The 15,807-nt window shown below is 42.2% G+C and overlaps 1 protein-coding gene across 3 annotated transcripts in view; it reads right to left on the reverse strand.

Annotated features, from left to right (window-relative positions):
• Nucleotides 1–962: 962 nt before the first annotated feature.
• Nucleotides 963–15,807, reverse strand: part of LOC106579491 (runt-related transcription factor 3) — a 98,752-nt gene continuing 83,907 nt past the window's right edge. For all 3 annotated transcript variants that reach the window (XM_014159712.2, XM_014159475.2, XM_014159558.2), the window contains one exon: nt 963–4,522. In XM_014159712.2, coding sequence (XP_014015187.1) covers nt 4,014–4,522 — 509 coding nt within the window. In that variant the 3' untranslated portion in view covers nt 963–4,013. The remainder of the gene's footprint in view (nt 4,523–15,807) is intronic.

The following is a 15,807-nucleotide window of genomic DNA, read 5'->3' on the forward strand; positions in this document are numbered from 1 at the left end:
AAACCTACCATTAAAAGTATAGGCTGATCATTTCTTTGTCAGTGGGCAAACATACAAAATCAGCAGGGGATCAAAAACTTTTTTCCCTCACTGTAAGTTAACCATTAGGAGATAATGCCTAACCTTAGGATTTAGGAGTTAATGCCTAAACCTAACCCTAACTGTAATGTCTGCTTCCAACTCACACTCTCAAACACGTAGATCCCCTGAACATAGCTCACTCTCCAGATCCCAATCACCTGAATTCTGATCACCTGTTCACACACCTGTATGTCATTATCACACACTATTTAGTTCAGTTCTTTGCACCCCATCATTGTGAGGTATTGTTTGTTTTGTGACATGTCTAGTCGGAGCTCTGGTTTCCACCGTAATTTACTCCTCCCGTGTATAATAGTTTTGGTCTGCCTCACTAACGCCGCCTTTTGCCTATTCCCTGCCTGTACTTTAGCCTATCGGATTTCCTGTTATCAACCTATTTCCTGATCTCCTGGACGACGTAACTAGCCTTATCCCTGCCTGTACTGTTGCCTTTTTAGACCCCTGTGTATGACCTTCTGCCTGCCCCTGGACCCAGCTACCTGCCTCCTCCTGTGGTCCTTTACAAATAAACACCTGCTGCACCCTGTGCTTGAAACCAGCTCTCTGTCTCCCCTCATGTTCATTACACTAACCTTAAAAATTCAGAGCTAATGCCTAAACTTTGAAATTTGAAATTTGATGTTTGGAACAACTTAGAAATTTGGCGTTCGAGAAACTATTCTGATGTGAAACTGTGAGAGCTTGTTGTGAAGGATTTGGTCGTAAATATTTTGAGACCCCTAAAATATAGCTCAATGGTTCTATTATGCTAGAGAGTATTATTACTTATGTTGACATGGCCTAGGTGTTCTCCTCATTAAGGGGAACTGATATACATGCATCATTTTGTCATATTAAAAACAACAATCCTGAGAAAAATCTGAAATTGATGTTTTTTAATTAAAATGATTAAAAACTACATTATCTGCACACTTTACAAGCACTTAATACAGAGTCTTTAAGGATATTACATGGATGAAAATTAAATTAACATATCAGCTTCAGACATACATGCTTAGAGCAAAATGAGTTAACATTATGGTATAACAAAATGAAGAGGAGGTTGTTTAAAAGAAACATTAAAGAAAACATAAGCTTTGCGCTTTTCTATCCAACATAAAATAAAATAAAATGTAATTGTACAATTTGACCTCCCTGTTTTGCAAATGCCTCATGATATACACACAAACTCTTAAGAGTTATGGACATTTTATCAACAGATAATGGAAACCAACCGAGACATTTTGTGTAAAACAACAAATCCAAACCCTCAATGTAACAATATTACAGGCCTTTCTTTGGTTTTGATATAACCATATGATATCAGGTACATCTTTGATTTCTCATAGCTGCATGAATTTTGCCCAATCTAAAGTTAGGCCTTCAAACCCAAAGGGATGGGTAGGAACACAGTGATTATAAGAACATGCTATTCTTTCCCTCTACTCCCCAAGAGTTAGAAATGCATCTTTACATAATTGATTGTCTTAAACTAAAATAAGGCATAGGGTAGTAGATTTGTCAATAGGGTTAGCTTAACTTTTTTCTGAGCTACAAATGCTAGCAATATTTTTAGTTTTTTAATGTATGAGCTCAAAGATTGGGGGTCGCTAAACCAACCCTAATTGGTATAATATCTGCTCTTAAGAAGACACAACAACTCTCCTCCTCCTTTTCACCAAAACACCTCCATTTCTTAACATGGCACACCTGACACAATGAATGAAGTGGCTCAGCACAGCTCATACAAAAAAGATGCTCTGTCCTGACATCTGAATCCTGTGCAGTGCCCTGAGCTGCAGGCACTAATGATCAGTAAATTACAATAGGAAGGAGAGAAAACACGTTCAGAAAGGCTTCAAAGGACTCACAGCTCATGCAGAAAAAAGGGACCTGTGCACAACAAGGGCTTGTTTTTAGTTAGGATTGCCCTTGGTGTTGGTAAGAGGATCCCACTTTGAACCCCCTCTATCTTCATCCCTACTCTCTGTGTCCCCCTGGGGTGGGAAAGGCCATAGGGTCTGTGAGAATGTGCACAATCACACCTGTAGCACAGAAAGCACAGGTGTGTCTGTGTGTGTGTGTGTGTGTGTGTGTGTGTGTGTGTGTGTGTGTGTGTGTGTGTGTGTGTGTGTGTGTGTGTGTGTGTGTGTGTGTGTGTGTGTGTGTGTGTGTGTGTGTGTGTGTGTGTGTGTGTGTGTGTGTGTGTGTGTGTGTGTGTGAAAATCAGCCCACTCCATCTCTAATGTTTAGTTAGCCACTTCAGACATGCCAATGTGGTTTGAGATTAAGCCAATCAAAGTCTGAGGTTTCAGTCATTCTTCATACAAGTTAGTATCTTTGTTTGATAAACAAAGAAACAACCTCTGCATAGCCACATAATGTGGGTTGTGTGCCTTAAGTATTTATTTTCTTCTTTAAAATAGTGGAAAAAATGTGAACTCAAGGAGGCTGGGGGTTGGTGATTGGGCGACTGTTTAAGGGGGAATCTTATAAATAATGTGATCGTTGGATTTAATTTTGGGATCTGTGCTTCTAATGGTTGAATATCATGAATGTTTTTAGTGCATCGAAGCTACATTGAAATACAAAATAATAACATTAAAAGTTTAGTTTTTTTTTCATAATTTAGAAGAAATATATTACACAAATTCAAATTTTATATTAAACAACAAATAAACAAATATTTATATAAAAAAGGTAGAGAGAAATGCTAAATGTTTTTGGGCATAAGTGAACATTTTCTCAAATTTGGCTCAAATAAATATAAAAAAAGTAAACTGTATTATCTAGTTCAGACATACTACACTAGAACAGTTTGCAGACACAATGAAGAAATATATAGGCCTACCATAAGTAAAAATAAAGACAACAGTCCAAGAAACTAAAAAGACAGGAATCCATAAAATTCCTGCTTAAAAAAACCCTCTTCTCTGCTAAAGTTCTGGACAGTCCTCAGAATATCAGCTATTGTTCTGCTACATAGATGATCAATACATTAACGACTTTACAGGGGAGTTTCACTCAAATACATAATGTTGTATGTTGTTCATTTTGAATAAGCATTGCTTACTGTACCTCCAAGGACTGATCCATCCTAGTATAGATAATAAATGCAATTTTCAAGCAATACATAACTACTTTGAGACGATGGATTGTTCTTGATGATCTTTCATGGACTGATGGATGAATCTCCAAACCGCTCACAAAATAAAAGCTTCAGGAACAATTGACATGTATACATTAGCAATACAGCCACAAGTCATCTAGGGCAGGTTCTGAGTCTTGTGAAGCAAACATCCTGTTTGACTTCTGTTTTAACATAACAGTCAAAGGCCGTTGAGGCAGTACAGTCACTGTTCTGGATGTTTAGCTCGTAACGCGAAGAAAGGTATCCCTCATCTGAGGGATAAGGATAGTTTTGGTCTCGTTGGCTGATTAGCCACAATAGCACTTGCATTTTTACCGTTCATCAGCTGCATAGAATGAATGGATGTGAAAGTTTTGCCTTTTCATAGTCTATGGTATGCATGTTGTACCTGTTTTTCAGAAGAACCTGATACAGTATATTACTATGGCTTATTTGTTCTAACACCATAACATCTATTTACAGTTATTTTGCAGTTCTTACTCATCAATTGAAAATAATGAGATTTGTATGGCTTTCAGAGTCTCAGAGAATAGTCCCTGTCACAGTGCAGGGTGTACCCATGGCTTTCATAAAGGCCACCTCTGGCCATGGCATTCTGACAGACATTGAATGTCTTTGGTCAACTAGGAAAAGGGAACGAAGCGAGTGCGGGATAAATAAAAGACAAACATGCAACATTTATTTTGGGGGGAAGGATTCATCTTTTTTTGTTCATTTAACTTCTTTACTTTTGCTTTCTCTCTCTCTTCTCTGTCCTACATTTCCTCTAGCTGTCTAACAGTCAGTAGGGCCTCCAGACAGATTCGTCCATGCGTCCAGACCCACTCATGGTCGTAGGGGAGTTGCTGTGGCTACCATCCGCCTCCACCCCCTCGCTCTGGTTGCTCAGGCCCTGGATTATCAGGCTGTTGCCAACTCCAGAGGCTGAGGCCCCCGAGCAGGGCAGCAGGCGGCTGGGGGAGCGCTCACCCCCGGTCCCGCCCGGGCCCACCATGGAGAACTGGTAGGAGCCGGACCCGGTGCCATAGTACAGGTGGTAGGGGGAGGAGTTGGACTGGAAGTGGCTTCCCTGGTTCTGGTTGCCTGGGTAGGGCGGGGGCAGGTAGGTGTGGTAGCGGGAGGAGGCAGACATTCCCGTCACACTGAGGCCTCCGATGCCCGTGCTGGAGGGGTTGGCTGAGTAGGTGAATGCCCCTGGGTAGTGCATACGTGGGTCTGAGAAACGGGGGTCAGTCAGCGGGGACAGAGAGGGGAAGGAGGTCCTCTGGGGGAAGAGATCAGCGGTGGGACCTGAGAGAGGGAGAGAGAAACAACACATTTGGTTTAGAGACTCCTGGTGCACATAGATGTCATACATGACCCGCCCATGAAAATGTTTCAGAGTCAAAGTGAGATAGGGAGAGTCAGAATTCATTCCACTGACAGGAAGCTGTAGTAATGTACCACATCCCCAACTGACAGTGTAGACCTACAACCCTGCAAACACTATCTAGCTAGAAGTAATGAACTGACAAATGTTTTGGTCAGTAACAGTCATGAAGCTGTGACAGCACATCAGCAAATAGATCTGTGAAGTTATGAGAGAGTCCTCCCCCTCAGCCTCAGAATACTCCCAGTCCTCCTACACAACCATTCCAGCTAAACCAGAGGAACCTACAGTAACATTATTCTCTGTTATTTCGAATAATTAAAAGAGGCTAACACTGACAGCTTGTTGTGCATTGTGGGCTGTTGTGTAACTCTACATAAATCACACTGAAGAGAGGGAACAGGAAACTACAGAGATAACCATCACATTCAGACACAAATAGGGGGAGGGAGGGAGAGAGCAGCCCGGTCTCATAGACTAGATGTTACATAGTATACGTAAATCCAAGACACTCGATTTAGTGAAATATGTTACATTTGGTATGGTTACATAAGACAGAAGGTTACTTAAGTCAAAAACGAAAAGAGGGTGAGTGGTTGGTTGGGGTGGATGCGTAGGCGTATAACGCGAACATCTAGCAACCCATAAGTTGCATGTTCGAATCTCATCATGGACAACTTTAGCAACTTTGCAACTACTTACTACTTTTGAGCTACTTTGCAACTACTTAGCATGTTAGCTAACCCTTGCCCTAACATTAACCATTGAACCTTACTCCTAACTTTAACGCTTTAACCTAACTTCTAATCCTAATCTTAACTCTAACCTTAACCCTAGCTAAAGTTAGCCACCTAGCTAATGTTAGCGTTAGCCACCTAGCTAAAACTAGCCACAACAAATTGGAATTCGTATCATATCATACGTATTGCTAATTCGTAATATATTGTACGAATTGTAATTCTTATATCATACGAATTGCAATTCAGAATGTATCATACGACTTGTAATTGATAACATATCTGTCATGCCCTGACCTGAGAGAGACGTTTTGTTTCTCTATTTTGGTTAGGTCAGGGTGTGATTTGGGTGGGCATTCGAGATTTGTAGTTCTTTGTTCTATTCTATGTTTTCTATTTCTATGTTGTCAGGTTCTAGTTTTGTATTTCTATGTTGGGTTTTGTTTGGGATGATCTCCAATTAGAGGCAGCTGGTCCTCGTTGTCTCTAATTGGAGATCATACTTAAGTAGGGGTTTTTTCCACCTGGGTTTGTGATGGACATCCAGAAATGAATACATACCAGGGGTTGGAACTGGTTCAGGAAACCGAAAAGCATAAAATAACAAAGATTTTCAAGTAACAGAAACAGAACCTGGAACAAAACTGATCCATACTGTTCCAGAAGAGAACAGTTATTTTAAAAGCATGGGAAACGGTTAATAAAGTTCTTTAAAGTTCCAGGATTTTTTTCTAGTTCCACAACAAAACACAAAAGTGCCTATGCATTGCCTTTACTCTGTCACTCAGAAACTTGTTCCAGTGTCTGTCTGCAAGCTAAAAATATTTGCCTGTGTGTGTGCGTGTTTAGGCTACCTCCCCTCCCCCCCTCCGATGCATAGGCTGCGGTACTGACGTTACAAGCTTGATTTAGAAGATAGGGACAGAGATTTTAATTAGCTAGAAAAGAATGGATTAACTCTTTCAATGCTAGTTAAGGATACTACAGGCCTAGTTATCACGTTTCAAGTTGGATTTATGAACTACAAAAAGGTAAGATGTGTTTTTAATTCTGCTACCGCTCAACACACACAAGCTTGTTAGCTAGCTAGCTCAAATGACATTCAAAGTACCTCCATTGAAGCCACTCCTCCTAGGTATAATTCTGTGGACCTAATTCAGATAATCCATGTCATAACAAGATGCCCAGCGCTTCAAGCCTCCTCCTCAACTCTCTCTCGCTCTCTCCCCACCCGCAAAATGTCAGTCACATGTTGTGCCATAGGCTACACTGTCCATCATGCGTGTAAACAACTAGCCTACTCTATCTGTACTGATTGGTGAAGTAATTCAATGAGCTAAATGTAAAAAATGTTTGATTTCACAGGTTCAAAAAGAAACAGAAAAAAGCGATATAAACCGGGAACTTTTTTTGGGGTTCGAACCGGTTTAGAACTTTATTTGTCTGGTTGGAACAGTGGAACGAAACAAACAAAAAAATGTGTCATTCTGTTCAGAATGCAATGATTGGAAAATTATTTAGGTTCCAAACCCTGATATGGAGTGTCTCGGATTTACGTACAGAATAGTACGAAATGCTCTGAGACCAAGTTGGTGAAAAAGAGTGGTAGGGAGAGAGAAAGAGAGAGAGAAAGAAAGAGACAGAGTCAGAGAGAGAATGTGTGTGTTCTATGTATTTGTGTATTTTGTAAAAGTAACCAAACCGGATCAATGTCACAGACCAGTCAGTGCTAATCTATCCTGAAGTGTAGTCGCATAGGTAACACAGTACACAAAAGCCAGCTGTTTTGAGTCAAATTTCCCAGCCACGCATTCCCTAATTTATTCAACTGACAGAGGAAATTCAGATCATGCTCAAGTGTTTGACTCTGCAGTTTTCCTCGCTTGGATTTGGAGCAGCTCCTGTCACCAGTTTATTTCCTTAAGCACAACACCATACTGCCCCACAAAAACCAAGGCATGACTGCAGGGTTAGGCTGATCTGGCAGTTCTTTCCAAACACAACATGAGCTGTGTGTGTATATGTGTCTCAGTCTTCTCATACATCTGCTGCCACCTACTGTACTGTAGTATCTGGGTTTGATAGGCGCACACAAGGACAGATGAGGACATGACTGCACACACCATGCACTTAATGTATGCACCTATGCCTTCAGCTAGTCTACCTGTTGAATCAGACATAGTTAACCCATAAAGGACCCACTGGGCACAGACGTCAGTTCAACATCTAGTTTTGATTTACAGTTGGTTGAGTTGTCAACGTGAAATCAACAAAAAATGTCGCCATGTCATTGGATTTAGGTTAAAAGTTGGGTGAAAAAAATATGAAATTCCCTTATGTTGATGACTTGATGATCACATAGATTTTAGGGGGTTGAAATTATGTTGAAACAACATTGGCTCCACTTACAATTACCAATATTGACAATAGTGACAGCATCAGCTGAATAATGTGACAGACAAACATTTGAATAGTTTTTTTTTTATTCTTCATTCTGTGTGATGTAGGCTTCCGTAAACCAATAAACAGCAGTTTAATATCGCTCTATTGATCAGTTTAATTTCTCTTTGGCAGGCAGTCAAGAATGAAGGTTTGCTCAGGGTGCGGCTGTCAATCACCCAGTGGAGAAAGTAGGCCAACGGGAGCCATAGAACACCTGATAACTGTCACTCATCTCTGAGTCCTGTCTGACTGGTTTGTTGTTACTGTAGCCAGGGTTTTGGAATAAGAAATATATGTTTTATAATCAGAATTCTGAGACTTTTATTATAGTGTCACCATTTAGACTTTATGTCGGGGACTTTTATTCTGACATTACTTTTCCCCATGCTCACCTGCGCGGGGGATTCACCTGAGTCAATTATATGCTACAGCTACTACAGCTACTATTCGAATTAAACTATATAGAAAGGAACGTCATTGTAACTCGATTCTTTAGCAACGGGCCCTCACAGAAAGTGATAGATAATTAAGTCAATAAATTAGGGTTACATTACTACCTAAAACAGTTATAGTTGGCCAAGATTTTACAAGACGGGCGCAATTTGCATTGTAGCCTAATAGCATCTTGCCAAAGCTATGTTTCATTAAGTAGGCCAACTGTCGTTTCTGAAAACTGCAAGGGATGAAAAATATGAACGTTTGCCTATACTTTTTATAATCTTAAATTTGTCGTGCAGCAATTAATAATTAACCCCACGGAAAGCAGACACGTGGCCTTTGGTTACAGAGGCGTGCAACATGCAGGTGTGCCAGTTATTGTGAAGTGCCGTAAGTCTCCCCATCTTGCTATCTTGCAACTATATACAGTACAGTAGTAGTCCCTTCAATTCCCTATATGCAATTGCACACGGTTTAGTGCAGTGGAGGCTGCTGAGGGGAGGACGGCTCATAGTAATGGCTGGAAACAAGCAAATGGAACCGCATCAAACCATATGTTTGACGTATCTGATACCATTCCACAAATTCCGCTCCAGCCATTAGCACAAGCTCGTCCACCCCAATTAACGTGCCACCAACCTCCTGTAGTTTAGTGGCATACATTTTATCTAGATGTACTGTACATAGGCTAATGGGCTACATTATGTTCTGTCTGTTTGTAGATGATTTTTTTGTACATAGGCAGTAGTGGCAGTTTGATACTGGGTAAGGTGGGAATGTAGGTATGCAATGTACGCTCTAGAATTTGTTTGACTTCCTTGTCCTGAGCGTCAGTGGTTTAAAGAGACATTGTGAAAACCAACAGGTGTGACGTGGTTCCTTGCCACACACACACACACACACACACACACACACACACACACACACACACACACACACACACACACACACACACACACACACACACACACACACACACACACACACACACACACACACACACAGTCTAATTCCACTTGACTTGGTGTTGATGGGTTCATTGTAAAATGTGGATTTGGATGGCAAAGAAATACACTGTTTAAAAAAATATATACAGTTCAAGTCAAAAGTTTGGGCAAACCAACTCATTAGAAAATAGTAAAAATAAAGAAAAACCCTTGAATGAGTAGGTTTTTCCCAACTTTTGACTGGTACTGTATATACACTTGAAGTCGGAAGTTTACATACACTTAGGTTGGAGTCATTAAAACTTGTTTTTCAACCACTCCACAAATTTGTTGTTAACAAACTATAGTTTTGTCAAGTTGGTTAGGACATCTACAGTGTGCATGACACAAGTAATTTTTCCAACAATTGTTTACAGACAGATTATTTAACTTATAATTCACTGTATCTCAATTCCAGTAGGTCAGAGGTTTACATACACTAAGTTGACTGTGCCTTTAAACAGCTTGGAAAATTCCAGAAAATGATGTCATGGCTTTAGAAGCTTCTGATAGGCTAATTGACATAATCTAAGTCAATTAGAGGTGTACCTGTGGATGTATTTCAAGGCCTACCTTCAAACCCAGTGCCTCTTTGCTTGACATTATGGGAAAATCAAAATACATCAGCCAAGACCTCAGAAAAACTATTGTAGACCTCCATAAGTCTGGTTCATCCTTGGGAGCAATTTCCAAACGCCTGAAGGTACCATGTTAATCTGTACAAACAATAGTACACAAGTATAAACACCATGGGACCACGCAGCCGTCATACCGCTCAGGAAGGAGACGCGTTCGGTCTCCTAGAGATGAACGTACTTTGGTGCGAAAAGTGCAAATCAATCCCAGAACAACAGCAAAGGACCTTGTGAAGATACTGGAGGAAACAGGTACAAAAGTATCTATATCCACAGTAAAATGAGTCCTATATCGACATAACCTGAAAGGCCGCTCAGCAAGGAAGAAGCCACTGCTCAAAAACCGCCATAAAAAAGCCAGACTACGGTTTGCAACTGCACATGGGGACAAAGATTGTACTTGTTGGAGAAATGTCCTCTGGTCTGATGAAACAAAAATAGACCTGAGTAGGCCATAATGACCATTGTTATGTTTGGAGGAAAAAGGGGGAGGCTTGCAAGCCGAAGAACATCATCCTAACCGTGAAGCACGGGGGTGGCAGCATCATGTTGTGGGGGTGCTTTGCTGCAGGAGGGACTGGTGCACTGCACAAAATAAATGGCATCATGAGGCAGGAAAATTATGTGGATATATTGAAGCAACATCTCAAGACATCAGTCAGGAAGTTAAAGCTTGGTTGCAAATGGGTCTTCCAAATGGAAAATGACCCCAAGCATACTTCCAAAATTGTGGCAAAATGGCTTAAGGACAACAAAGTCAAGGTATTGGAGTGGCCATCACAAAGCCCTGACTTTAGTCCTATAGAAAGTTTGTGGGCAGAACTGAAAGTGTGTGCGAGCAAGGAGGCCAACAAACCTGACTCAGTTACACCAGCTCTGTCAGGAGAAATGGGCCAAAATTCACCCAACTTATTGTGGGAAGCTTGGCAATGCTACCAAATACTAATTGAGTGTATGTAAACTAATTGAGTATGTAAACTTCTTACCCTTAAGCTGAAATAAATAATTCTCTCTACTATTATTCTGACATTTCACATTCTTAAAATAAAGTGGTGATCCTAACTGACCTAAGACAGGGAATTTTTACAATGATTAAATGTCAGGAATTGTGAAAAACAGTTTACATTTATTTGGCTAAGGTGTATGTAAACTTCCGACTTCAACTGTATATATAGTGCATTCGGAAAGTATTCAGACCCCTTCCATTTTTCCAAATTCTTTTACGTTACAGCCATTTTCTAAAATTGATTAAATTAAAAATGTTCCTCATCAATCTACACACAATACCCCATAATGACAAAGGGAAAACAGAAATACCTTATTAACATATGTATTCAAACCCTTTGCTATGAGACTCGAAATTGAGCTCAGGTGCATCCTGTTTCCATTGATCATCCTTGAGATGTTTCTACAATACAACTTGAATGGAGTCCACCTGTGGTAAATTCAATTGATTGGACATGATTTGGAAAGGCACACACATGTCTATATAAGGTCCCGCAGTTGAAACTGCATGTCAGAGCAAAAACCAAGCCGTGAGTTCGAAGGAATTGTCCGTAGTGCTCCGAGACAGGATTGTGTCGAGGAAGGGTACCAAAACATTTCTGCAGCATTGCAGGTCCCCAAGAACACAGTGGCCTCCATCATTCTTAAATGGAAGAATTTTGGAACCATCAATGCTCTTCCTAGAGCTGGCCGTCCGGCCAAACTGAGCAATCGGGGGAGAAGGGCCTTGGTCAGGGAGATGACCAAGAACCCGATGGTCACTGACAGAGCTCCAGAGTTCCTCTGTGAAGATGGGAGAACCTTCCAGAAGGACAACCACCTCTGCAGCACTTTACCAATTATGCTTTTATGGTAGAGTGGCCAGACAGAAGACACACATGACAGCCTGCTTGGAGTTTGCCAAAAGGCACCTAAAGACTCTGAGACTATGAGAAGCAAGATTCTCTGGTCTGATGAAACCAAGATTGAACTCTTTGGCCAGAATGCCAAGGGTCACATCTGGAGGCAGCAAGCATACGGTGAAGCATGGTGGTAGCAGCATGATGTTGTGAAGATGTTTTTCGGCAGCAGGGACTGGGAGATTAGTCAGGATCGAGGGAGGAAAGTACAGAGAGATCCTTGATGAAAAACTTCTCCAGAGCACTCAGGACCTCAGAGTGGGGCAAAGGTTCACCTTCCAACAGGACAACAACCCTAAGTACACAGCCAAGACAATGCACGAGTGGCTTCGAGACAAGTCTCTGAATTTCCTTGAGTGGCCCAGCAAGAGCCCGGACTTGAACCCGATCGAAAATCTCTGGAGAGACCTGAAAATAGCTGTGCAGCGACATTTCCCATCCAACCTGACAGAGCTTGTGAGGATGTGCAGAGAAGAATACAGGTATGCCAAGATTGTAGCGTCATACCCAAGAAGACTTGAGGCTGTAATCGGTGCTTCAACAAAGTACTGAGTAAATGGTCTGAGTACTTATGGAAATGTTATATTTCATTTTTTTCATTTTTAGTACATTTGCAAAAATGATAAAAACCTGTTTTTGCTTTGTCATTATGGGGTATTGTGTGAAGATTGATTTGGGGAAGAAAACAATTGAATCAATTTTAGAATAATGCTGTAACGTAAACAAAATGTGGAAAAAGTGAAGGGGTCTGAAAACCTTCTGAATGCATTGTGTGTATATATATATCTTCCTTTATAATTTTCCCCTAACCCCACCACCCCTCCCCTAATTGGAGTCAACTAATAGACAACAACACTTAGGCTTCTACTTCCAGCTTACACATACTATATACATTTTACGGACACAGTATATTTTACAATAGTTCTCTTTTGTTTGTTTTTAGTCCCATCCTTCAGCTACCTTCAACCCCTCCCAAGACAGGCTGTATTTGTGAAACAGCAAGCGCTTGCACGCCACAGCCCTGAGGGGGTAGGATGCTGAACTTGCGTGCCACAGTCTTGTTGAAATGTCTTACCCCTACGTCTGGAGAACTGGGTATATTTTCAGCCAAAAAAAAATCTGTTCCTTTGTAATTTCCACGGCTTATGCTTCATTTTTTCAGGGACACATTTATTTTCTGCAGTTGAAATTCTCTTATTTTTCGGATAAGGGGGGTGTGTGAGGAGGGTTAGGGGTCTGTTTCTTTTTCCAGAGTCTAGCAGGCCCCGGAGTCGGGCCCCGTATCTGATTTCACGCAAGGAAAATCCAAACCTTCAGCTGCTGTTGATTCGGGAGAAGTGGAGTCAGCCCAGCCCCCCCCCCGTCTCTCTCTCTCTGTCTCTTCCTGCTGAATATATGCTTTAGGGTAGAGCTGGGATCTGTGGCACGGGGACTTGATGGCTCTGGTGGCTGTGGCCCACCCCACACATGATCTCTATTTAATTGTCGCCAGTTGAAACGTGTTGACTAAATTGTGGCGGGGACAGGCTCCTGTATTTCATCAGGGGAAACTCAACTGGACACTTATCAAAACACCTTAATGAGGTTGTGTTGTGTCACAACCTTGGCGGTCGGCCAGTGACAGAGCACCCTCCACAACCGTTCCCCTCTCAGCAGTTCAGCAGCTCCCCCTAGAGGAGAGGGTTAGATAAACAACTCCATACTCACAAACAGAACCCCAGTTTTGCAATCTTCTTTTTCTATTCACCCTGTTTGCTACCCTAATCGACACACAGCCCCCTCCTCCTCTCTCTGCCAGCTAGGTATAGACCTAGGCCCTAGGCTCTGCCGCAGGACTGGGGAGGAGGAGCAGTGGATCTTTGGAACAGGTTCCTGACGGGGCCTAGCTGGTAGCAGGGGCCCACCCCACACATGATCTCCATTAGGCTCAGCTGAAACGTGTTGACTAAATTGCAGGGACATGAGAGGGGATGAACCCCAGAGGGCTGGCTGGCGCGGCCCACCGTCTGTGATGTTCCCACTCTAAAAGTGGTGGCTTGGAATCAAGTTTTTTTTAAGAGAACACAGTGTTCTAGCGCGCTCCTTCCTATCCTTCACTCTCCTCCCTTTAGCTCACTCCCTTGCTTGTGTGCGCGCTCCCATATTGAGTTCTGCCACACAGCAGGGCGGGGGGAAACCTCTTTCTCTCTCTCTCTCTCTCTCTCTCTCTCTCTCTCTCTCTCTCTCTCCCTCTCTCTCTCTTTCACGCTGTCACACTCTCTCTATCTGAGGTCCACTAGTCCACAGTCAAGCGTGTAACCCAGATACGGAGGGAGGTTTGCCTCATTTGCTTATGGGAGAAACTGATTTTGGTTGTTAACATAAGGGCGAGCAGAGGCCGCCAGCGAGGTGTGTGTGGAGGGGTGAAGGGATGCAAATCCAGGCGCTCACCTGTGAAATGTTTACTCTGAATGCAAACGTTGACAAATAGCACCCAGGGAATGGTGTCTCAGGCAAATGAGTGGAGAGGTGGGAAAGAGAGGGACAAAACCTCAGATCAGGCTGGCCCAGAGAGAGATAGATGGAGAGAGAGATCTCTTCTCCTTTCATCTCCCCCCTCAGACCGCAGCCAGAGACAAGTGACTGTCCCATGCTTCCCAGACCATCACTGATTTGAGATGTGATGAGAGTTTTTATGTTACACATGCTCTCCGGTTCGTAGAGTACGAGCTTGACCAAATGCTACAAGGATGGTCAGAGTTGACATCAGTATGGCCAAGCAATACAAAGACAGGCAAATAATGTTGCTCCACAAGCCAAAGAATAGGAGACACAAATGAACACAAATGATCTGTAGAAGTTTGTATAAGCGCTTAGGCCTTGGGGTCAGAGCTTCGCATCTGATGCAAATAGAATAACACGTCAACAACCTCAAAGACCTATCCATGGTAACCACTGTAACATGTGAGCCAAGCAAGTTTTGCATGGTCCTATTTATCACTAGCAACACGATCGAGGCATTAGGGAGTTTGTGATGATAAAACACCGAGATTTTCCTAATGTATCAACGAACCAGATGTGATTTAGGAGTTTGGATAACTAAATTACCTGGATGGGTTCTATTAATATTTGTTATTGCTAAAGAGTTTGCAAGCTCTGGCTAGGTGGCATGTACACTCCTAGGTATTATTAATTGTCGTACTAATTTATTTCTATTTCAGTCTCTTTGGAATTGGGTTGGAATTTCATGATTAGACATTGGGGCCTCTCCTCAATAACAATAGTCCCCATCAAATGTCAATTCTACTTTTCACACCTTAGTGAATATCTTTCTCTGAAGTGAATATCTGGCAAGGGAATGTCTCGCTCGCGTAGTGTCAGAAGTACATTTGCCAATCTATACATTCCATCTCCAGGGGAAAATGATGAAACTGCTCCGTTGTTTTTGGAAATCACTGACAGTCACACCTAAAATACTGTTTTACCCCAGGGGCTTTCCTCATCAAACGTATTGAAAACTTCCAGCAAGCCCAACTGATCAGTCCTACAGAAGGGTGTGTGAGTACAAGGAGCATCGAGGAGTAACATGGGAGGGTGTGTGAGCAGATGACTCAGCAGGTCTGGTGCGGTGGTTTCTGGGAAGAGGACGGGTGGGTGGCTGAGTGGCCGTAAGGCAGGGGAAGAAGAGTGCCAAAACACCATGATGGAGGGAAGGAGGAGGGAGGGAGGGAGAGGGGAGCGACGGGGTGTTCTGGAATGTTCTGGGATCCAGAGCCCTGAGGGCAAACCGAAACACATTCCCAAAAATGTCACAACGAGTGGAACACTCATTTCCATACCCATAGTTCGAGCTCTTCCACTATCTCTATATTCATTGCACTGTGTCAGAAAGATGTTTGATTAACTATTGATGTACAGTTATGACGCAGAATTTCTCAATTTGTGTCCTTAGCTCCTCTTGAAGAGGTTATATTGTGTGAATTGTCTTGGGTGATATGTAGATGTAGTCCAAGACTGGTAATTATGGTAATCTCTTATTGCTCGCCACACCTCTTATACTGTGCCATGATTGGGCCTTGCATGTT

The sequence above is a fragment of the Salmo salar genome, chromosome ssa01, assembly GCF_905237065.1.
Source record: "Salmo salar chromosome ssa01, Ssal_v3.1, whole genome shotgun sequence".
NCBI lineage: Eukaryota > Metazoa > Chordata > Actinopteri > Salmoniformes > Salmonidae > Salmo > Salmo salar.